The sequence below is a fragment of the Pseudopipra pipra genome, chromosome 2, assembly GCF_036250125.1.
Source record: "Pseudopipra pipra isolate bDixPip1 chromosome 2, bDixPip1.hap1, whole genome shotgun sequence".
NCBI classification, from domain to species: Eukaryota; Metazoa; Chordata; class Aves; order Passeriformes; family Pipridae; genus Pseudopipra; species Pseudopipra pipra.
Window position 1 is genome coordinate 27,100,222 of NC_087550.1, and position 24,934 is coordinate 27,125,155.

Sequence of the window (24,934 nt, forward strand, 5' to 3'; positions counted from 1 at the left end):
AGTACTAGATAAACACATGCGAGATAAATATTATTGTTTGCTAAACTACCGCCCTATTTTGAAACCAAATTCTCTCTTGCAAGTCAAGATTTATGAGAATTACATTGCTTACACAGAACCTGGAAACCTAAATATGCCTTTAGATCCTCACACTCTGTAAAAGAAAGAAAAATAGAAAGAAAAAAAAAGTGCCTTTTAGCTGCACACAGTCAGGCAGGAAAATTACAGCCTCACATTTTCAACGCTACAGTTAATGCTGTGTCAGCACCTCCATCAAACCTCGTTGTTCAGCAGTTTATAAAAAGTTCACTCCGAGCCGAAACTTGGCACCCACGGCCCAGAAAGGAAAGTGCCGAGGAGAAGCAAATAAACCCGCTGTGCCGCCGCTCGGTGGCGGGGGGCAAAGGGGCAGGGGCGCAGCTCGGCCGCACATCGGGGCCACTCATGGCCCTCCACGGGGCGACCCCCGGTACCGCTGGGAGCCCCCGCCAGCCGCGCTGCGACCACCAGGGCAGGGCAGCGGCGAAGGGCCGCCTCCAGCCTGATCCCCCCTCCTTCCCACCGCGCCGCCGGCTCTGCCCCTCCGCTGCCTTCACCTCCTCGAAGGGGGCGGACACCAGCTCGGCCTCCCAGCTCGGGAGTGCGGAGGGTCGGCGCCCCGGAGAGTCGCGGGCGGACTTGGGCCGCTTGGGGCCCATGGCGGTGCGGGCGGGCGGCAGGAGGAGGCCCCGCTGGCCCCACGCGTCGCCCTGGCGACCGGTCCCGCGGGGCGGCGCCTGCCGGGCGGGAGAGCCCCGGGGCGCGGCGGGGGCAGCGCTCCTGCCGGGAAAGGCCGGGAGAGCTGGGCCTGTCCTGCCTCGAGAAGAGGGGGCTGAGAGCGGACCTCATCAATGTATATAATTATGTAAAGGGGTGGGGGTGTCGGCAGAATGGAGCCAGGCTCTTCTCGGTGGTGCCAGGTACTAAGAAAACAGGCAATGAACAGAAACTGATCCACAGGAAGTTCCACGTGGGCATAAGAACTTTTTTACTGGATGGGTGCGCTGGAACAGATTGCCCAGAGGGGTTGTGGAATCTCCCTCACTGGAGATATTCCAGAACCGTCTGCACACAACCCTGTGCCATGTGCTCTAAGACAACACTGATTACGCAGGGAGGTTGGACCAGATGACCCACAGTGGTCCCTTCCAGCGTGACTGATTCTGTGGGATTTTTGCAGGGCTTTCAGGTGCTTTCCCTCATCATTTTTGAGATGGGCTGCCTGGAGGAGAGGCATTACTGAGGCTGTGCGGGAAGCGTTGGGTCTGCATATATTCACACAGCCACCAAGTGACATGTCACATCCCCAGGGCCACACAGCAGCACCCACTGCAGCTCTCCGTGTGCCTGGGGAGGAGGGCAAAGGAGTGATCTCCAGCCATGGCGCTGGAGCGTGACCTGAGCAGTGAGGCGGGGGGTCAGCCAGGTGTGGGCAGCCAGGCCTGCTCCCAGACCCAAGTGGCTCTCCAAATACTACCATATGTTACAGCACTGGGACCAGAAGGGGAGAGGGAGGCACAGTTGGGAGAAAGCAGGAGAGCTGCCAAGATAAAGAATTCATTACAGAGGAGTCATGTCGTGATCTCACACTGGAGACGAGTGAAATATTCTGTGTGATTTAACATTTGGTGAAAATACCCCAAACCACATGCTGCCCTTCCCCCACCCCCTTATACCGACCAGGGTTGCTCAGAGCCTCCAAATCTTTATTTTATTTTCGTCAGAGCTTAAAACCCTGCTGTGCAGCACATTACAGCTTTAGTCAGGATTTCGTTCTGGGATGATACTGACCTAGTGTGTGTGTGCTGTATAAAGCACCTTTTATTACCTGGGTTTAGTGAAGAAATAGGAATTCAATTTCATAGGGGATGTAACAGGCAAGTCATCATCTTAGTCTGCAGAAGGGTATCTTCCCCAGGTTTGCAGATAGTGATGCAGTTGATAACATGGAAAAGCATCACAGTAGATTTGCTAACATCCATAAACATTTTCCCCCACCCCACTTCTTGGCTAACATCCATTTTTTTCCCTGAGTTTTTCTTTTGTTGCCCAGAAAAAAAAATAAAAAAATCAGACTTCAATTGTTCACAGAAAAAGGCAGTGTGACATTCCCTCCATATCCTTATTCTTCACTAAAATCTTGGATACACAACCTGTGCCTGCTGAGGTGCACTGAAAGAGTATGGAAAGGAGGAACAGGGCAGGATCACCAGCTGATGTAGCAGAACACTACAGAGGTTTGGGGCAGAATGCACAGATAATGGTGCCAAATATCCTAATTATGAATCACACTTCAGATTTTTCGTCACTAAGTTTTCAGGACTGAATATAAGCTTCAGGAGGATTGACAGGAGGGGGTTATGCACACAGATCTGGATGGTATGGCAGGAAATACACACTAACGTGATGTCAGTGGGAGAGGACAAATGCTTAATTATACCCATACCTGGATGTGTATGCTCAGGATTGTTAGGAAAGTTAAAAACCAACAAGACTGATACCAGCCTACAAATAGCTCTGAGAACAGAAACAATTGCAGTGAGAACCATGAACTGGCCTGTTTATGTCTTTTGTGTGTTTGCTTGATACGTAAAGATTATATAAAGGAAATTGTTTTGTTCTGCTGTGTACTGCTGTAGTAAATGCATCTAGATAACTTGTTTATTGTTGGATACTGTAGCAGATAGCAAGTCAAGCTCTAGTAGAACAGCTGATACCAGTTCATTTAAAATTACTTCCACCACTCTCGCAAACAAAGGAGAGGAAGAAATTATTAACTATCACAAAGGGGCCTAGCATAGAAGGGCTAAATATATATAACCTAAAATGGGTTATCCAGCAGTGAAGCCAGCTGAAGATGTCTGTTTGGCTGCTTGTCCCTGACCATTCCATTGTGCTGCCAAAGATGCTTGTAGGCCAAGCTGTAAACCAGATCACTGAAACCCCCTTGATTACATCCTACAACAGACAGACAAACCAAGAATACTGGGAAACTACAGCCTTTGTTTCCTCCAAATGGTCTGGACTGCAAAACACCCAGCTGCGTGTTTTGCAGCTGAGCCATTTGAAAATCTTCAACTTCCTTCTGGTAACTAAAAGATGAAGTTGCGGTATTCTTAAAACTTGTATTAGCAAAACTGAACGTAATTCAACTATACTGGTAAGCCACTGATGAGAAGAATAGGCAAATTAAGGATCCAGAGAGACAACACACAATTTGAGGTACCTTCTGCAAAAAAAAAAAAAAAAAAAAAAAAAAAGGAATGAGCAGATATAAGCTCAATATTTCCAAGTAATGAAATTAGGTCTACTATTAAAGCTTGATGACTTGGTGCATGACAAGAATATTTATGGCGAGATTTTCAGGGAGAGTGGCAACCTAAAAATCATGATCAGCCTTTTATTATCTGGCATATTAAAAAACACCATTTGTAAAATACACATGTGGAGTATCCTAAGGCATGAATTTACAATAAAATGAAATTCTGAATAATACTCGGCGTAAATAAAACATAGCTTACCTTTTCCTTGGAGAGGGGTTAACAAGCCTGTGTATTCTGAATTTGTACAGCAGAGTAAGAAAGCATACATGCATACATGATTCATACTGTGGAGTAGCTAGACACAACAACATGCTCCTGTGCCCACATTTTTAGTAATAATATAGAAGGAATGTTTAAAAATAAGGTATACTTTTTTACCTCCACCAGGAAGAAGGAACATTAGTTGCCTTTTATTTTAGAGTGACTTAAACAACATTTGCACTTACTTGTTATTCAGTAAAGTGTGGGGAGTGGAAAGGCATTACTAGTTATACATGTCATTTCTTCTCTACTTGATATTTCCTGAAAGACTACAGTTGACTAAGGAACTAGTAAAGGTTTTGGATCTTAATAATTAAAGCCTGATAGAGTGAGAGAGGAATTAAAAAAAAAAAAAAAAAGCAAGCATGATTAAAATTAAGTGCTTATTTTAAATGCTTAAGAAATATTTGGAAAAAAATTGTCTTTTCAGTAAGAACCATCAAATTTTCACCCTCAGTTGAGAAGTGAGCAAAAAGAGTCCTCTTTGCTTGAGTTCATAAGAACATACTTAATGGCTTTATGTTGCTTTCATAATATCTAAATGTTTCTGAAATGGGGAGGCTTCCTGAATTATGGCTTCAGAAAGTAGTTTCCGTTTTACAAACTTTCAAGAAAGGTTGTCTAGAACAGCTAACATTGCCTTCAGCATATATGGAAAAACCCCTTCATTTTTGTTATATTCCTAAAAGAAGATTAAAGGTATTAAAAAAAAAAAATAAAGGTACACTTCTCCCACTCCCCTCCTCCCCACCCTGCACTAGAGAACATTGCTCAGTCCTTTTTCCCATCAGAAAGTACAAGGAGGAAGAACATAAAACTCATTTTGCTTTCTTTTCCAGTTTCATAACACTGGAACAGCTTTTGCTTGAAGTTTGCAACCCCCCAGGACACAACCATCTCACAAGTTACACAGATTTGACAACTACAGCATGTGTTTCCACAGCCTGCCTGAACTCTCACATACTAAGTTGGATGTAGGAGCTCTTTGCCTACTGTTGCTGCTCTGGCCACCAAATGATTATTTATAATTTATTTCTCAGTCTCTAGATTGATTTATATAATAATTTGCATAAAGCTTCCCACATGGACTGCATTGGCCTTGTGGATGTGGACCAAATGTCTGTTTTGGCTTTACAATCTAGAAAGCTTATTTCTACATCAGTAAATTATAAGTGCATGTACCGTGAAAGGGACAAAGGTTACAGTGAGTGTAAATACATTAACACACTCCCCTTCTGAATATGGCGTGGTGCACTTATAATTTTTCTAGTGCCAAAGATCAATAATTTCTTAATTAGACTGAATTCTAATCATAATGAAACAATAAAATTAACCTTTCTTCTCAGACTGTAATGGGCCTTCCTAATAAGATAAGGGTTGCTAGATGGTTGCTGAACTGTGGGAACATGCGGGGATGTTTAGAGAGAAAGGGAACAGCTAAATAATAAAGACAGTGCAATTCAGACATCTACCACATGGCAAGGCTTGCCCTCCAGTGCTGGGCCACTCTATGCACAAATCAATAGACCTAACCTATTTAAACGTGTCTGTCTAATAACATGGCCAAAAATCAAAGCAAGTGATAGATATTCCCTTCTTTCTCCAGCATTTAGTAAGTACCTGGCCAATCATTGTTTTTTTCTTCACTCAGATATTTCCAGTCAAGCTGCATAATATACAGAACAGATCAAACTTTCTTTATATATACAGATAAGTTTACATTTAAAAGTCTCCACCAACTTTGTTTTACTGGAAAAAAACCCCAACAACAACAAAACTTACAAGGCCCAGTATTTAATTGCAGAAAAGATGCTTTCATAGTCTGCTCTCCCACACGCATACATGTGCAAGAAGAATGCTTTTTCCTCTCTATAGCCAATGGCATAAAGATTCCTGGCAAAGCTCAAAATGAAATCCATTATCATCTGTCAGTAAAATGACTTCCAAATTCCAGCTGGATGCTGTGCAATACGCTCTTTAAAGAAAGACTCCCTTTGCATTTGCTGTTGTAGTTCTACTGTCTCTAGGTAACTGAATTTTGGAAGCAGTTCGGTGCTGCCAGTCAACAAAAAATTCCAAATTCAAATATCTCAGGCTTTATTCCTGCCCCTTTCCAAAACTGATCACAAGTTTTTATTCTTCTCCCCAAAGTACTAAATCCAAAGAAAACATTCTCACACCCTTACAGAAAGCCAAGCTTCTCACCTCCGCTCCATTCTCTTGCACTTTCAAGTCCTGTTTCATTGCGTGCTTTCTTCTGGCACAAAAGGAGTAGTTTCCCTAAGGTTATAAGGTCCTACATGGAGATCTTCTTCTGGAGCACTCTCACTCCTACCCCCATCAAGAAAGGGAGAGTTACACAGTAGTGCTGAGCACTAACTGCTAACTTTTCTCAACAGCCAAACAAAGCAAATTCTAAATAAGTGGGATGTGAAACATTATGCCATTATTGGGGCAAAAATAAAAGTGCTTCTCATCTATTAAAAACAAACATTAACACCATGGAGGGTAAACAAACTTGAGCTGTATACCATAGTTTGCAATGAAAATATTGATGATAAGAGGTGAAAAGGCATGGTGCATTTGTTTATTTTTTAAAACCCAAGAGATTATTTATAAAAATACATGCAAGCTGTACTGGAATTGAAATAACTAAATGGCTAGGGCCATAATTCTTTCACCTTGCTAGCCTAGTTCTGTGAACTCATAGTTGGATAGTTGTTAACTGAATTTTCTAATGGTAATGTCTAATTGCAGAATAACTAAATTGGCACATTATGTATTATTCTGAAACTGTTTATACAATTTTAATTACCCCTCCTTTAATTCTAAACTATTTTCCCGAGAACATATACTCCCCAGTAGACCTGGTTGAGTAAGCAGGTTTTGGAAAAAAGTACATGGAGTAATGTCTATTTCCCATTCTATTTTCACACCTCTCTCTCAGTCGTACTTGTGCCTTATTGCAGAGTCATCGTTAAACTGTCCTGCTAGGATTATATCCTAAAAGACCATCATGCCTTTCTATGTCAGCCATTAATCTGCCGTGGTCCGAAGTGGGGACAGGACACGAGGAAGGGTGCAAGTAGAATCCTTTGTTCAGGCGTGCACACACTCTTTTTGTCCGCCCGGGCGCAGAACGTCCCAGAACATAGGGTGGAGCATGAGACAGACAAGCAGAGGGGCAAACCAGGATAGGGACACCAGCAAAAGGGGGAGGAGTGGGGGCAAACTCATGGCAAGCCTGGGTTTGTCCAGGCTGTGCACTGTGTAGTGTGAATACAGTAAAACCACATAATAACAGCAAAGTCCACATGACGAAGTCCCACCAATTGCTGCATGCTTCTCTCCACACCCAGAACTGTTCCCATCCTGAATTGTGTTCCCTCACATTAGTCCTTTACTTTTCCATAAGCCTGAAGCGTAACTACTATCTCCTTACCTCAGACTAGAAAAGCATCCTATGCTTCTCTCTTTCCTACCTGCATCATTCCTACTTCACAAGCTTTTCTCATTCTGCATCTCTAAAATTCAAACTGGACTCCGGTCCCATACCTGTGTCAGCAGACTGTGGCACCATAAAGAGTCAAAACCAGCATTACCCAGCAGGAACATATCTTCCATTAGCATCTGTCTCCTGCAGGTCCTTGCTTTTAAATGCAGCTGAGATACACCTGCCAAGCACCCCATCCTGTGAAATCCTAGCACAGTGCTCCAGTGAAAGTATTTATGGAGGTGTAGTCCTCTCCCTCATCAGCTGTGCTGGAGTGACTCTTCTCTTCCACTTCACTGAGCATGCCACTACCACCATTTCCCAAGTAAAAGAATATGGGAAGGCTAGGTACTGCAATAGTTAATTAGATGAATTCACAACCTAAAATTTGGTGAGTCATCCTATAGAAACTCCTATAAATAATTTCAGAATTTACTTATTCCTGAAAGCATCAAGATCTAGCCCTGAACCTATACAGCACCCCCTGCAACTCTTGTAGCCCCAGCTGTTACTAGGAAAAGCAAGCTTAGAACCAGGTGATGGGGATGAGCAGGCAATTAGCAGTCTCTGCCTGCCAGGGCCTCATCTTGCACCCTCATACCAAGACAGTGAGAGATGGAAAGTATTATGAAATGTGGCTTACCTTTGTGGAAACTTCTGTACTATAGCATTATTCTTCAGCTTCTTTGGATAGATGCTGTGCAGTTATGTGAAGTAACCACAAGATAAGACAGTTTCCTGCCCCCCCCCCAAGTCCACATATGTATCATTTGTGCAAGATTTTAGTGAGTCTTAACAATATGGGAAGCTGAAAGAATTTGCGCTGTCTTTGTTTTTGCAAATGACAGGAAAACCAAGGCTCTGTCAGATTGTCTGCATTTCTTAAATTACCTGTCTGAAGGAGAGCAGGTTTAATTTCAAATTCTCAGAAAAGTAATTATTTATAGATCAAATTAAATAATTTTAGAAAAGGTAAACAGTATTTTAATTCCTATCAGATGCTAACATCTGCTTTAATGTAAAAACTCCACATATTATTACTGACAGATGTTGTATAATAAATAAAAGTTGCAAAGAAAATTTTCTAACACTTTATCATTGACATTGTACAGCTTCTGCCAGAACCAGCCATTCATATGAATTCAGTAAGTTTTAAGTAAATAAAATGCAGCAAGTGTTTACATTATGTCATTACAGAGATCGAGTTCAAAAGGGTTTCTAATTAGCACTTTTCTTAGTTAACAAACTGTGTTAGCACTAATTCCCATCAGTCACATTCCTTAGTTCACACTAAGAGCAGTCAAAATGAAAAAGCAGGCCTTTTACCATCTCTCTTCATCTCATTACTTCAGACAAAACAAAACATTTACTGTGGCAGAGCTGCAAAATGTGGAGGGCCGTTAATGAGAAAGGTACACTAGTTAGCTAAAATCTGGCCATGCTCCCAATGTATTGACTTACCTGCACCAGTGCTTTCAGGTCATGCCGTACTTAATGTTTATTTTGTATCCCATGATTTCTAAGAGAAGTACTAGTCAGCATTTAGAAACAACTTGGAGAGATTTGAGATAAACAACTGAGCTCGGCAGTTTGGCCCAATGTACAGGCTATGGTGTCTAAACCCTAATTCTCAAACACACTGATATATATGGAGTATCCAAACATCGTAAAGTCATTGTGACTGTCTGTCATCTGGTATGTCACAGTAGGACTGTGACTAAAATGAAACAAAGCAGAATTTCTTAGTTTTCCTTAAAATATATGTTAAATGCCAACAGAAAGCTTTTTTTTCATGGAAAACAGCTTCTTTCACTTGCTTTGCTTTTCTTGATCATCCCACAAAATCCTCTGATGACTAAATAATAATTATATAAAGAAAACATTGATGAATTAGTTATTTTTACTGCAAATCCCTGTCAGTAAACCTTGAGTGCCATTACTACCGGTGTGGATCAATGAAGTACAACTTGTCTGGCTTCCACTTATACAAAGCCCTGACATTTCCAAGATTTAATTGAACTTTTTTTTTGATTTTGCAACACCAAATATTGCTTTCCAGAACAGAAAATGAATGAACTGAAATTGAAAGGCTGTCTTCTGTTCTAATGATGTTTAGACAACACTGGAAATGCAGAGTTATGCCACCAAGAAGTGTCAGAGTTTGGATGGAATAAAAGACTACTCTGAAAATGAATCACTCCTAGAGTAGTTTTCATTTGAGAGGGAATGGAATTCTATTTCAGAGGTAACATAGATTTTGCACAAAAGGTTCAATCAGCGCTTTATGTTCCTTTTTAGAGCTTACTACTTGGGATTCCAAGCTGGAGCAAATACATCTCTGCTGTTTTGGGGCAGTAAGCTAACTGTGGGAAAAGCTGATCAGTTCTGAACCAAGGAAGTTATTGACTGCTAAAGCTCAACACTTACCTCATTCGGACCTCGCCATCAGAATTGAAGCAATTCTAGATGCTTTGAATAAGAGGCCGAGGCTCTGATCTGTAGGCACTTAGCTCCCCGGATACCTTGAATGATCTGAGCTTATGTCACTGGCTTGCACACCTTCAACCACACTCTGGATCACTGGAAGTATACTCATGTCTGATCAGAGGGCTGTCTAATAGGACAAAACAGGGCAGACTGAGCTGGATTATCCTTTTCTGCCCAGAATTAGCAACATGTAGTAGATATGATTGGCAGCATTTATAATCCAGTGGTTCTAATAGATTTTAAGGAAACATCAGTCAGTTGATTCGCTCCATGTACTAGGATGCTGTTCAAATCGGAGACTTGGAAATCTTTTCTGCCAAGCACAATAGAGTTCTCTGTAGAAAATGCTATCCTTTTTTCTTTTCAGAACATGAAAAAAATGATGGAAAGCTTTGCAGTGCCATAAAACAGTGTTTTTGCCCAAGTGTTCCTGATAAAGGACTATTGAGGATGCAGCTTGGCCTTTGGGGGGAATTAGTCAAGGCTGCATTTATTCCATCATTGATATTTCATCAGTTAATCAGGAACAAAGCAATCATCTGAAAGAAAGAGTACATTCCTGATTCTGATTTCATCTATGGAGGGAATGTGAAGGCATGGAGAAAACAAAGGAATGACAGAGCTCAGAACCCTGAGACACACTGCATCAGTGCTCCAACACACAAACAAATAGTCTGTGGAGCTCACAGTGTGATGAAGGGTGAGAATGCACTAAATACAGGTATTTTAATCTGGAAGAAAATAATTCCAGTTCTTTTTTTACAAACACACTACTAGTGGGGCATGGCAATATTACCATTTGGATCTACATTACGTGTTCAGTGTCTTTGTAAACTAGATACCTTGACCTGCCTTAACCCGTTTGTTTGCCCATGCTGGGATCTAGACCTCCACTTATATATTTGGAATTTAAAAAATGGTTGAAGGGAGGAAACTTTCATCCATTTGTTTTCCTCAGTTCAGTGGGGAAATAGAATGTTTTAATTGAGTTTTGGAAGGCTCCTGACCTAGACGGGAAGCCCTGGAACTCATTTGCATTAGACTTTTTAAAAGAATAGTTTATCAGTCTGATAAAGATCAAGATGGGGGTGTTTTGCCAAGCTGCTTTCTAGGATATGTATGAGGATTTGATGTGGTGTTTCTTGAGTATTTTTTTCAAAGTGTGTAAGACACGTCTGTACAGTAGTAGGTCTAAAACATAATTTTAAGAAAGAAAGAACAAGACAATGCAAAACTAATTGTAATGTTGAATATCCATATTTTCAGTGTGGTTTGGTATGCATTTTTAAAGCTGGAGCTGAAAAAGTCAGGCTAAATTCTTGATAGCAGTGAAAGTGCAAAACTGTTTTCCTCTAAGCTGACAAATGTTCAGTAACTTTGTATCTATGAGAAAAAAAGTACAAGAAAAGGAAAGCAAACATCAGTGTGGGATTCTATCCTTCAGGAAGAGATGTATGTGTTACAGTTAACCCCTGTGTAATCTCTCCAGCTGTACTTCACCTGGACCACAAACTGTGGATTGAGTTTACATGCTGAAACATGAAACTACAGTTAGTTATCATTTGGTTGTTTCAAACTTACACTCATGACCTAGAGCTCTGGACAACACTCCAAATTATGATAATATTCTGCCTAATCTGGTGAAAAGCAGACTTGTTATCCGAGATGGAACTTGTGGTAGGGACCTCAGTTACTGGCTAGATGGCAGTAGAAGTCATTTATGTATTGAAGCACATGTGCATTAAGTATTATACCGCTTTGAAATTCAACTCACTCTACTGATGAAAAAGTTTCTGCTTATCCCCATGCTACTGCTGCTCTGTGCTCTGTTACATCCAGCAAAAAAGCAATTTTCATAAGGATAGCTCACTATTCATCTACAGGCTTCTTTCATATTCGTGGAATACAAAACCAAGCACCCTTTATTTGTCCCTTTTCAAGAGTAAACTTCTAATTAACATTACACAAATCAAACAGATACCTACTGCTCCAGGGCAGTGAAAGTCTGTTCTCTCTCAACTCCCCGGCAGACTCCCAGTTTATATATTTCCAGTGATCACTCTGCTTGCTTTGTACAATTAAGTGTCTGGCCAGGATATGGGCTTCAGTTTACTAGTGTAGTGATGTGGGCTCATGGGATGATAATCAATCCTCTTCAGGGTGGCACCAGTGAGCAGGCAATAATGGTGGGGACAGGAGCAGCTGTGCCAGCACTGGGACTTTTGTGTTCACTCAGGGAATGTCATTCAAGGTGGTTGTTTAACTTCACCAGCAGAAGACGACCTCCTGTTGGGATAGGAGTCTCCATGTGGACAGTCACACTGGCAGAATGGCTGTAATTGTGAGGAGATCTGAAGTTTAGGCAAGGGAGTGTGTAGGGGAAGCTCTGGCTGCTGATCCCTGTGATTCCCAAGAATGCCAAGGGAACCAGTGATTTGGAGACCATATGAAGTACACCGTGACAGGACCATGGGACACTGAAGTTGTACGAGCCCTGCAGTGCAGTACCAGTCACCAGCCCACCGGGGGCTGCAGGGGTAACACAGACCATCCTGGGCCAAATATCTTCTGTAGAATCAGACAACATGCTGATCCCACCATCGAGTCAGAGACCACCACTGGTCTCTGATTTAGGTCTGATCCCCTAAACAGGAATCTATGCAGTTTGATGAGATTATTTCTCTTTCAGAGAAGGAAAGTGCCCTACAGGGATCTCTTTGCAGTGACCTGGGCCTCACTCTGTAGCTGACTGGGTTGATAGGTTTCCTGGGGCCTTGGGGAACAGACACACTGATATTTAAGCTTGGATGTGGAAAACTTGAGGCCCAGAGGAGCTGGTTTACATCCTTCACCTCCTCATCCTTGGTCCAGCGTTCACAGTGTCTTGTGGAGCCCTCTGCTCCAGCTGTAGCTGGTGCCCCTCTGTGGCGACACTGCCTTCAGCCCTTGCTTTGCCTTACCACCTGTTGGTAGATGGGCTCTCACAGGCAGCCTCAAGCCCAGGGAGATTAGACCCATTCATATCTGAAATGACAGGGGGGTGTGAAATTTTAAAATGGCTCAGCCCCCTTAGTGCTGCTCCCCAGTTGACCCCTGTCCCCCCTGAGCAGCTGCCCCCGACCCCCACCCCTGAAGCCCTTTGGAGCAGCTGCTGTCCGTCTGGCTGCCTTGGCCTCCTTGTCAGCTGTTTGATGTCACCCATCAATCTTCCATCTTTCCTGCAAATCTCTGATGATCGAGTTTCACATTTCCAGGACTCTGGCTGTAAAGCCTCTTTCGCTGGTATAATTATTAATTAGAGGAAAAATGTTAGCAAACTCCTCTTGACATAAACAGACACTCAATCCCCATCTGTCAGGTCAGGAAATTCACATTAGGGCGAAGGCCCAATACAGATTTTTCTATCTGAGGTGAATGACCGCACACGCTCCACACTGCTTAATTAAGGTGGCCACATGATGTCGAGTGAGAGCTATTTATAAGTGACCACTTTGATTATAAAAAAATTTCAGTGTTTTGAAAATCATCGTGTCTTTCCTGCTAGGAATCCCCATGGGCTTTAAAAGAAATGGTCTCTCTCAGCAGAGCTCTGTAACACTCGATAAGGAAACGGGGGGGTCATTCATGACTCGTATTCAAGTCTGTGGTGTTCATGGAGCTGCACTGCTGATATGACACCATTCAGTGAAGTTATCCCATCATTCAAGCATGGTAGGTAAGGCAGGCTGAGGACCAGACCTCTTCACTGCAGCTGACAAACTCCTGATGATCCTATGCAGTGGGGGAAGCTGAAGACAGACTGGTTCAGACTGGAAACAAGGCAGCATGTATTTAATGTGAAACAGACCAGATTGGATGTTTTTTTCTCCTGCGATAGTCACTTTAACTCGAAGATAAGATAATTTAGGAAAATCCTATGCCTTGTGTTATGGAGGAGGTTGGAGCAGATTACCACAATGGCTTCTGCTGGCTTTATCATCTGTATTGTTTGGCTCTTCATAAGAACTACTTTTTCCCCTTCTGCAAAGGAGAAAAATCATATATGACTGAAGATCAAGCTTCTGGTCCTTCCATAATTATGTGAGGGAAAGCCAGAGGCAAAAGCTCAGCAGTGGTTAAGATCAGAAACCCTCTTCTCTTTTGTTTGTTTCATTTATAGGTGTTGGTGCAACCAAAACAAAGAAGAACGAGCCAAGTCTGTGGCTGCATTTCATGCCTGGAGTTGGACAGACTATAAATACAAAACCACAGCACCACAACCAAGGCAATTCTTATGTGCCCAAAGTTTTGTGTTGCTCTGTAAGCCAGTCCTGCCTGGTCTCTCCAGAAGGAGAACAATCTCTTTCCAGGTTTCTGAGGTGAATGTGACATAGCAGCACATGGTTGTTTCAGGTCTGGGAAGAGAAGCTGCACCTGCTTGAGCCACAGTCAGACAAGAACCCATTGCTAAATGGAAACTGGAAAATATGATCTGATTTTTCAAGCAGTATTTAACTTTAAATTACCCAGGCTACTATGTATGGGAGCTTGAGAGGGACAGGATGAACCACAGCTGTTGGAGTGGGAAAGGAGGACTTTCTAGAGAAGAAGAGAACCTCTAGAAGATATATGAGATGTTTCTTGTCATAGTAATTTTCTTTGCAGGGTGTGTAACTGAAGAAGGATGCAGACAATTATTTTTTTGTTGGAACCATTTCCAGATATGTTGAACACTGTGTCTCAAGGTACTAAAAATCAAGCTGGACATTGAGTTCACTGTTAGATAAAAAATAGAAATTAATACAGCATCACAGGAGAAATTATATGAGAACCAGAGTTAAATTCTTACAGTAGCATAACCTTATAATTTTAACCTAGTGCATACCTCACAATGCTGTCTTTATTTTAAAAAACTTAAAAGTCTTTGACCTTAACAGCTCAACAGTATTCTCTTAAAATGTTTTTCTGATTTGATGTTCCTAGGCCTCAAAGAGGAAAGGTGAGATTGAGGAAAAATAAACCAGTTCTGTAGGTGATCACACTGACATCCTTAACTCAACAACTGATAACTTAAGGTCACTTTCAGCAGCCCCTATCACTTGAACTAACTGGAATAACTGGTAACAGCAGAGGTTTGTTATTTGGTAGGTGAAGGAGCACGAAAAAGAGATGAGGTCATACAATTCATACTACCACACAGAGAGACTGGGTGGCAGGGGAGGAATGGTGAGATGTGGACTCTGTTCCGGTGGGGACTATGGTCACAGTGGATCCCCTCTGCCAACTCCAAACAAGCTGTGATTCTTGTGCCTCGTGTCTATTCCCTGGTACTTACTGCAGTTCTGCCTTTTCCCCATCCTTAGATACATGTTGTAGTTCAATCCCTTCTTCCCATCCCTGCCCCGGTTTCTCGGCTCAGCTTTTCCCTGACCCCCTTCTCTGATTTGTGTCACTAGAACTGACTAGTTCCCTGATCAGTGTGTCTCTGCCACTCTGAAATTAAAATAATTTCTCCCTACCTGTGTTTTTCACAATCTCTGTTACTCTGTACTACTCCAGCTTCTCAGACTTTTCAATCGCCCTTGGTGTTCACCCTCTTTTCTGCCTTCCATACACTCTACTCCCTCTCCAGCCTCTGGATTTATCTTGACCAACTCCTTTACCTTGCACACAAGTCTTACTAGAACTCATCTCTCTCCTGCCACACCGCTTCATCTGACAGGTTTCCAATAGAGCTTGTGACTCCATCCTCCCCAAGCTGAGTCCTTTTCATATGCTTCCTCCTCTTTGCTTCTAAATGTAGCCTTCCCTTTTACTCAGATCTCTGTCCTGAACATTTCTATATTCCAGCCAATTTTCTGCTCTGTATCAATTGGATTTTATTCCTTATCTCTCCCATCCACATCCAGTTCCATTCAGTAGGTCTTCTACACCATGTTCTCTGATTGCCAGTTGCAGATCATCACAATCCTGAAGAGAATCTGCCCTACCAATGTTAACTATAGGAGCAGTATCTATAAGAAGCAACCTACTCGACTTCTTATGCATGCAAAGCATGCACAAAGTCCTGAGTGAACTTCACATGCACAGCTCGGACCTGTGCATATCAAAATGTGACCTTTCAAACTTGGCCAAGCTTTGATAGTTTTCACAAGGAAAAAATGAGGAACACTCCTGACTCAAAAGCCATTCTTTCTGACAGGCCCATATTTTCCTTTTGAACATTGGTACAACTACAGTTTCTAAAATAAAAAAAAAATATCTTAGAATATGATCAATATGAGAAAAAAAGTCCATAAATTAATATTTCAGGTTTTTAAGTTGATTTTTTCAAAAAGTGTCTTATCACGAATATGACCATGACTGAGGAAGGCTATAGACAGAGAGGTACAGGATTAGAAGAGAGTGAAAGAGAAATAAAATGAAGTGAAAGTGAGTGGAGACTTGAAAAGAAAGGTATCTATGCCAAAAGTGTCTATGTCTTCCTTTCTTTAGCTGCAGCAAGTCTTTAACAGCATATGGTTGTTATATTATGGTACTCTACCCCTCTGCTTGTCTTGTCTTCTCCTACTTCATTCAATCCATTCTCTAATTACCTGTCCTCAACATTTTTATTCTTCAGTTCTGTACCTGTTTCATCTCCTGGTCTATCTCCTTATATTCACTTTGCACTTGATTTTGGTTTTCTTTCTTACTCTGTCTCTTAATTATCTCCTAAATCTCTTCTCTTGGCTCCTTTTCTCTCATGTAATAATTTTCTTCTCCCCTCAGTCTGCTTCATGGAATAATTCTGATGACGAAAAAAAAGAAGAAGCCAAGAACAATAGCTATAAGGCCAGATGTCTGGACATCAGCATTCATTTGTGCTCTTATTTTTGGTCATATGCAAAATGTGCCCAGCTGTTGCACTAAGCCCTTTAAGCAATCAGCAAATCCCTGCTCTGCCTGCCCTGAATGTATTCATGCATAGAACTCCATCTGGAACTGCTCATCTTTTCTCTGGTGCTCTTGAACTACCTTATACTTCTAGGTCTGATTAAGTAAAGGATTTTATAAAGAATATTTTGAAATAAAAAAAATTAGCAAATCCTCTCAGTTGGAAATCTCTTCAACTGACGCAATGTTTGCCACTGTGAAAGCAGAGTGTGTTTCCCCTTCAATTGTTCTCTGTCCTCTCTATGTGTCCCTTTGTTGTTTCATCTCCATTTGTCCGTACATCAGTGCTGTGCTGCAAATTGGCTGGAGAATATGTCTGGTTTGTCTGTGTTTGAAAGCCCCAGGCTGCTTAGTGATAACACCTGTCCAGCTAGTTAGAGAGGGTACAGATCTAATTGGGACTGTGAAGGGAGGCAGAGGCAGCTCTCTCCATTCAGCATGACACTGAGGGTTAATAGAAGGAAAATATTGATGTTTTATTGAATTACTCCTATAGGTCAGATCATATAACATGCCCAAGATCTAAACAATGATCCTGTTCTGGAGGAATGTGTGGTTCAGACTGATGAGATAAACCGCTTGCTGGAATATCTCTCTGAGTTCACTGAATTGCTTCCCTTATTTAATTACAAATTAATTGAAAACACTCCTTGCCCAGCGGAACAATACTTAAAACCTGATTTGTTGATAGTATACTAATCCTGCTTCATATTCCTGTAGACTATCCCATGATTATGTCATCAATTTTACACTTTTTTTTTAGATTTTGGCAAAACCTTTTATGCAAGACTCATTAACATAAATAAAAGAAAAAGCTGGAGCCCTGGAGTACAGAAGGCCTTATTAGTCCCAGCCAGGGTGATACTGACGTAAATAATAAAGTGGCACACTTGCAGTTGATGTAAATTTGGTAGCAGAAGCACTATCAGAGCTCAGAATGGAAAGATGTAGCTCTGTTACTGGAACAAGGAGATGAGTATGCAGACAGGAAGCAAATGAAATCTGTGCAGGAAGAGGCTGAGTTATGGAATTAGTTGAATTTAAAGCATCTAGAGGGTCACATGCCCTCTGCCTGTTGCATTCCTAGTCTTCAACCAGTACAAGATTACTCACCTTGCTGCACTTTTCAGTGCTTAGCATGATCTTTCTCTTGATATTCTAAAGGAGGCAGAATTTGCCTTGAAGCAGACAGATTGTCGGTGTGGTAGAAAAAAGTGTCTGACAAAGAGAAAAATCAGAATTTACTTTCAGTCCACAAGAAGCAAGTTGCTAATTTTTCAGTTGGAGATGATATCTATTTCTCTGCCATGAAATGCATTGTAGAAATAATGCCAATAGAGCAGTGATAAAATACTTAGCAATATCAAATTCTTAGAAAACATTTGTCAACCAGTATCGCAAAGTATTCTTACTCAGGTAGCCGAACACTATAAATCCAAGCCATTGTCCACTTTCCTTCACAGAGATAAAAGTTCCTTCTTTCTCTTCTATTCTATATCTGATCATTTTCCTGAAACACTAATCATATAAACAATCTATATGGTGTACCAAACAGGCTGATAGATTGAAGGAATTTTGGACACCACAATGGAAGAAAGATAAGATTAGAGATTCTGGGTCTGGATTTCTCAGCCTTCTGTAGCTTCAGTGGGTTCAGGATACAGGGACAAGGGGATGTTTTATGCATATTGGTTCTGGCTATTTTGGGTCAAAAGGAAAAAGTTCAAGTCTAAGAGGCTTCAGGTACAAATCCCAGGGCCCTGGGGACATGTGGTCTGAGGAAGATGCTCCTTTAGAAGGCAAGCAGTCACTTTGCACTCCCATCTTTGCAGAATTTTCTTCAAGTATAGCCCCATCCCTAGTACCTAACAGCAATCTGCCTGCGAAGTAAAATATGAATTGTAATGGTACAGTGACTAGACCCCTGCAAAAGTCAAACCCTAATGTAAGTTACTACCATCATATGAATGCCAAACAGCTACAGAAGACATTTAGTTACCTCACAGATGGGTGTAGTTCAGAGGCTTCTCTGAGTTATGCCCGTCTATGTTTTAGATCTGGAAGGATGAGACTGCATGTGCTGAGTTTTCCAGATACCTGGGTCTCTTACCATAGAGGAACTAGGAGACATTGCCCGAAGCTCTGCATTTGGTTGGGCTATTTAGCCAGGTTCCTGGGAAAATAATGACAAATATAGCCTGGGATGCTATGTAAGCAAGCAGCTCCACTTTCAATCAGCTAGAGCTTATTTCAAGCTGGCAGTATCCATTCTAGATATAGCTGAGTGTTCTGGTAGGGCATCCAGAACCTATCTGGGTCCACACTGATGTGGACATCTGAATATCACTAGCAAAATAGGAACAGGGTTTCTGCTAGTTCCACCCTTCCAATGGGGTGGGAAGGCCTTCTTCCTTTCTGCTGGGGATGGGGGGTGGATGTGTGCAGTCATTGTGTGATAGGCACTCTCAGTTACCTCCTTTATAATTCCAGCTAGTTAATGTCCCCATGCATTCTCAGCATCACACCATCACCCAGAGAAATTTTAATAGTGCCTTTCCTGAGGAATATTGTTCAGTGCAACTAAATTCAATTCGGGTCTCCAAAAACACCCTTAAATAAAAATCATCAGGGGCTATGTACCCAAGAAATAGGGATCATGAGCGTGGGGTTGCAAAAAATGCCTAGGCATGTTTGGATAATCAAGTAACAGAAGTATTAATGTATTGATGGATATAGTGAATAAAAGGCTTTATTAATGAATATAGATAATGGTCTCAAAAATTTCAGGTGATACAGTTTTGGGTCTTTGCAGTGTCCCTGGGCTTTTCATGATAAGGAAAACCTAGCAGAGGTTCCAATGAGTACAGGGACATGTACTGTCTGAGGACTTTTAAAGGTCATCTGAAGATGTAATGGCTAAATACCTGTATCTCCACCTATATTTTCTAAAAGTCAGTTTACAACTTTCCAAACTTTCTTCTTCATAGGGCTAAAGCGATCCCTGTCTTACCATTTTGACATAGTTGAAGTCATTTTCACAAAAAACCAGGGAGATTAATTTCTCTTTAATTACAATGAGAAGTGGGGGTGGAAGAGAGCAAGAGACCCAAAAATCATGGACTACTTAGGGCAGAGAGGAAAATGTTCACAAACTGCTGACAAGATTAATATGCAGTTGATGGGAAGCGCTTTCACACCAGGGTGCCAACAAATAAACACAATTCAAAAATATCATCCCCTCTGCACTGGATAAGGGTGGATTCCCAGCAACAGAGAGGAAGGGAGGAAAGGAGGGAGGGAGGGGGAGACATTTAGAGAAGGCGGGAGACCTGTTTGCTCTGTGAAGCTTCGTGCCCAGAATTCCTCTGGTGGAATCTGATAGCAGGGGCCTAGCTGGGCCAGAGAGTTACTGCTTTCCCCATTTAAAAAAAAAAAACAAAACAAAACAGGGAAAGGAGGCTTGGGCAGGGGAGATTGAGGACTGTGTGTGAAAACCTGAAGATCAAGTCTGTGCACAGCTGCTGCAGGGCTGGGACCTTCCACCTGCTGCGAGTACTGAGCTAACTTCATGAATGCTGAAGGATTTGCAGAACGCAGAGACGAACAAATGGGTAGAGTCCTCTCCTTGCTCAGCACACAGTGGGAGATTGTCCCCAGTTTAAGTAATGCAAACATGCCTTGCTAACATGGGTTGCCTCAAAACAAAAAAAAAAATACTTGAGAGGAGGTAAGCTAGAGGAGAAAAAGAGGAGGCACTTCCACAAGCTGAAAAATGTGCTGTGAATTTACAGTCAGTGAGAGACAGTTTACAATCAGTATATAAAAAATTAAAATGACAAACTGATTATTTTCCCCTTTCCTTTGACCTTTTCTGCCTTTGTTCTCTGCTTCCTCTGTCTTCCCATTGCTCTCTTATCTCCCTTCCACACTGCCATATTCTGGTACTGAGGGAAATGCTCCCATTTCACTGTCAATCACCTGTTTAAAAATGCAATTTAGATAATATTTCAGTTAAGCTGGGTTGTAATTGCCAGGCTTGAAAACTGAACAGCACTGGATTATATGTCTATATATATATCATCAGAGGAGATTTAATGAAATTGTTCGCTAATGAAATCTTAGCTTTAAGACTTCACATCCCTTCAGAGAAATGTGGCATTAAGAGGCTTCTGCCTCTATTATGGCCAAGAACTTTTACTGAGATTGTGCTGTAAACAAAGTGGTAAAAAAACATTGCTGATATCAACGTGAGTGGTACAAGTTACTCTAGAAAGGAGATTTTAATCCCTGTGTTAATATTCTTATGGTTGAAAGCACAGACATCTTAGTACTTCCCTGCATCTCTTCACTCTTGCTGTCTTTCAACTTCTGTCTCATGCTACTTATTTCCTCCCAGCTGTGGCACCTCTGCAGTTCCCCCCTCCACGTCTACTTACCACTGTTCAATATCTAGTGCAGGCTTTGAGTTCAGCAAACTACACAGTGGTTTAGTGATGTGCATATATGGCAACTATGAATGACAATAACCAGAGTCCCACTCCTTGCCTGTTCGAAAGGGAGTGTTTAAATCTAGGTTTCCAAAGGCAAAAGTCATTGGAGGAACTCTGTCACACTGTGCTCCACCTGCGCCTCTAAGTCACTATTGGATAAGGAGGGATGGTTTTGCTTCTGAGGCTGATCCAATTGGTCTTGCAACCTTCTGGTTCCCACAGGAGCATGACAGCTCTGTCTGTGTAACAGCTAATGCCTTGCAGTTGACCTCCAGGGTCAAGGACAATATGCTGATCTGGGGATGACAGTAATAGTTCTGTTGACAGATGCATTTCAGCAGCTGTACAGCCACTTGGTGGGACTTGAAGTTAACTCTTCCTCTGCCACCTGACACCAATGGCTCAATTGTAACTTGCATGAGACAGATCATCTACAGCCCCTTTGCCCTCCACGAAGTATAAACCTCTCCAAAATAAATTACCTCATCACTTCAAGGAAGAAATATGCAGATTCTAAATACCAAGCTCTCCCTACAGCCTCTCCTTCTTCTTGATTTAGTCTGTCCAGCTTTATGCCTCTTCCCTCTTCTCTCTGCTTGATTCCTCTAAAATCCCTGCTTGATTGTTAAAATGCCCGTTTAGACCTTGCGATCTTTCTTAGGTCCTGCTCTCTGCCACTGACATCAAAGTATTCTCCTGATGACAAGACTGACTCAACTGCTGCACTGAGGATCCTGGATGGTTGTTGTTGATTAGTCTAGTCCTTGCTCCTTCTCCAGACTCTCTAATTTCTTTATGTCAACTTTTTATCTGTCCACCTCTTTCTCCCTCATTATGTTTCTCCCAGTCCTTATGTTGAATGACATCACTGCTTTCATCACTGATATTTTGAACTGACTGTAAATTTCTTTTTGCTTTCATCTTCTTCAATGCTGGACCACTAATCACCCACTCAGATGCTCTTACGGCACATTTTCTGTGACACTGCCTTCTTATAGTTCTAAGTTTCTTTTTCTTTACTTCATTTCTTCCTCACTTCTCTCTTAGCCCTTTTAGGATCTTGATGGGGTTTTCTTCCCTGACAGCCTCTCTAGCATCTGTGCTCACACCTACTCTGCCTCATTTATTTTTGACATGTTTTATTGCCTTCTTTTCCTATTGAATTGACTCTTTCATTGCCCCAAATAAGTGTCTCTGCAGCCCTGTTCTCTGAGTTTCCCTTAGGACTTGTGTAGGTGACTTAGGAAAGGAAAACTTTCCACATCTCTTCTCATCCATGATGCTGCAGCTGTAGCAGCAGCTGTTGTACCTGCAGTGACTTACCACTTAGCTGAGAATGACCAGAAACATTGCAACATGCTGCATTGAGGCCAAAGATCAGGATCAGCTTCCTCATCCCTCAGACTCCTGAGACTGCATGACAGCTACTCTTGACTACCCCACACACAACTGATTCAAGAACAGCAAGATGAGAGAGCTGAGCAAAGAGCTGCAGCCCTTTGGATCTGAAAGTCTAACAGTTCCAATCTGCAATCCTGTAGAATGCAAGCATGTCCTTTGTGTTTTAGGACTAGCCTATAAAAATCAAAATAATTCTGCATCTGGAAAACAATTGTCTGGTTTCTTCTGGCATGTCCCAACCCTAGACCTTTTTCCCTTCCCCCCCCCTCCTATATTTTAAAGACTGAATATACTGACACAATTGAAAGCTCCTTCTTGGATAATAAAAGTGCTTTTGGAATCCACTCCTGTGTAGCATGATATAAAAGGTGAAGATATACACAACTGAGGAAAGAGAAAGGAAGGCAAAATGTGTAAGATTTTTAAGCACTCTTACAATACATACAGAATCAGACAGGTCAAAAGGCTCTTTTTTTTTTTTTTTAACATTTTGGTACAATTTTAGATACACATTTTCATTTTTACTTATTTCTGTTTCTGAAATTTTTTGTCTTTCTGCTTAATTTTCCATTGACTTTACTGAACTACTTTGACTGCGTGGGAGTTTTTATGGAGCAAACTGTCACATCTTTGTCCAGATCCTAAGAAATATACAATGATCATGTGCCTAAAATCACCAACACAGCCTCCTTTAGCACACACTACTCTTCCTGGCCTAATCGAAAGAACAATCCTCAACTTAATTTCCCAATGAGACTGCAACATTGCTTAGCACCCATTTTGATAGAGTATTTGTGAAGGGTTTGAACTACAAGAATGATATGGATCAGTTCAAGCACCCCCCTGCTGCCCCTCAACTTTATTAGATTAAGAAAAATCAGTCTATCTCCAAAGTTACTCTGGAGGCTTACTGTTGCATATGACCTTCCCCTGCTCTGGATTTAAGGAAATAGTCCACATCTCTCCATTGTCATGTCTTAGCCACAGTCATTTTGTCAAGTTTAAAAAAAGCAGGCAAAAAGAAATGAGAAATTTTGAAAGGCTTGTATTCATGTGTTTTGCATATATAGGGTACACATTTTTTAGTGGACAGCAGTGAAGTGGTAACTTCTTTCTGAATCTAAATGTGATATTTTACAATATAATTCTGCTGAGAACCCTGATGCTTGCCCTCATTATCATGACTGTAGTGAGTAAGTAATTAAAAAAATTATAATAATAAAATTTTTATATTATAATAATATAAAATATTAATATAATAATAATTATAATAAAAACATTCCTATGAGGAAATGCTAAGCTTGGCTTGATTTTCTAAATGAATGTGTCATTGAAACTATTATTACTTTAAAAAAAACCCCAACACCCCTCCCTCCCAAAACCCCAACAAGACTCCTGAGAGTCAAACACAAAAAAAAAACCATCAAAGAACAACCCTTTCCAAACAGGTGGGGTTTGCATTTGAATCTTAAAGTGGTGAGACTGATCATTCACTTTTCTTTCACCAGACAGCAAATTTCTGCAGCCTGGCCCTGGTCCTGGCCAGGTTCCTGCTTCCCGTGGTCAGAAGCCTCCCTCTATCGACCAACTATCTCACTGTTCAGGAGGAGGGAACTTTGGTTAGAAGCAAGAGCAGGACCTGATCTGCCAGATATCTGGGACTTCTTGCAAATTGTCTTTGAATCTGCCATCAAAATGAAAAAAACCCCCAACAATTCTATCTGCATGGTTTTGTAGTGTTTCTACATTGATTTCTTTTTATTAATAAATGTGTGCTTATAATATTGAAAGTCCAGTGCGGATAGGAAATTAAATTCTTTTTATTTATACAGAATAAGCTATCTTTCTGCTCTTATGTCTCTGTTCCCAATGGTAGTGAAAAAAGGAATGACTTTGACCTACATGTTTCTCACCTGAAGGGCCTTCAAAAAAGAGCTGAGGAGAACTGAACCATTCGGGTCTAGCATTCAAGGGTGACCACCCCATCTTGGCTGTATGAACATCGTTGTCATTTAAAGTCAATCTGAAGAACTAGGAGAAATTTGCTGACCTGTTCTTTTATAATTATTTGGAATAAGCACTCAGTATGCATTATTATGTATAAATAGCCATTTTCGTGCCTCCAGTAATGAAAAGAAAAAAAAAAATCCGTTACAGTGAATAAATATATGCTCCGTATTTTTTTTTTCCAAATAAGTTTATCATGGGAAAATATAAATTTGCAGAATTATACTTATTTACAAATGTCACTGTACTAGACAATAGGGAACCATACTCAGCCAGGCAGCTAAGCAGAATCCTTTCTCAAATGTGTGTGGACCTGAGTCATTGTGATGATGGAGCAGATCCTCACACGGTGTAAATCAACATGGTGCCATTAACCTCAGTGGAGCATTGACGAAGTACAACTGGATGCCTAAGGTGTCTGGGAGAAACCAGCAAGGTTCTGGGCTTTGTCATGTTTACTGACATGCTGATTTATTGTTAAAACTTAGGGGTGCACAGGAGAACTGGACCAAGTTTGC

The 24,934-nt window shown here is 41.4% G+C and overlaps 1 protein-coding gene and 1 long non-coding RNA gene across 3 annotated transcripts in view; one reads left to right on the forward strand and one right to left on the reverse strand.

Annotated features, from left to right (window-relative positions):
- SPAG17 (sperm associated antigen 17) overlaps positions 1-729 on the reverse strand; it is a 96,681-nt gene extending 95,952 nt beyond the window's left edge. For both annotated transcript variants that reach the window (XM_064644539.1, XM_064644538.1), the window contains exon 1: positions 597-729. In XM_064644539.1, coding sequence (XP_064500609.1) covers positions 597-698 — 102 coding nt within the window. In that variant the 5' untranslated portion in view covers positions 699-729. The remainder of the gene's footprint in view (positions 1-596) is intronic.
- LOC135409264 (uncharacterized) lies at positions 570-24,193 on the forward strand. Its single transcript, XR_010428126.1, has 2 exons — positions 570-959; positions 23,918-24,193. It is a non-coding gene; the product is annotated as an uncharacterized LOC135409264 (long non-coding RNA).
- Positions 24,194-24,934: the final 741 nt, after the last annotated feature.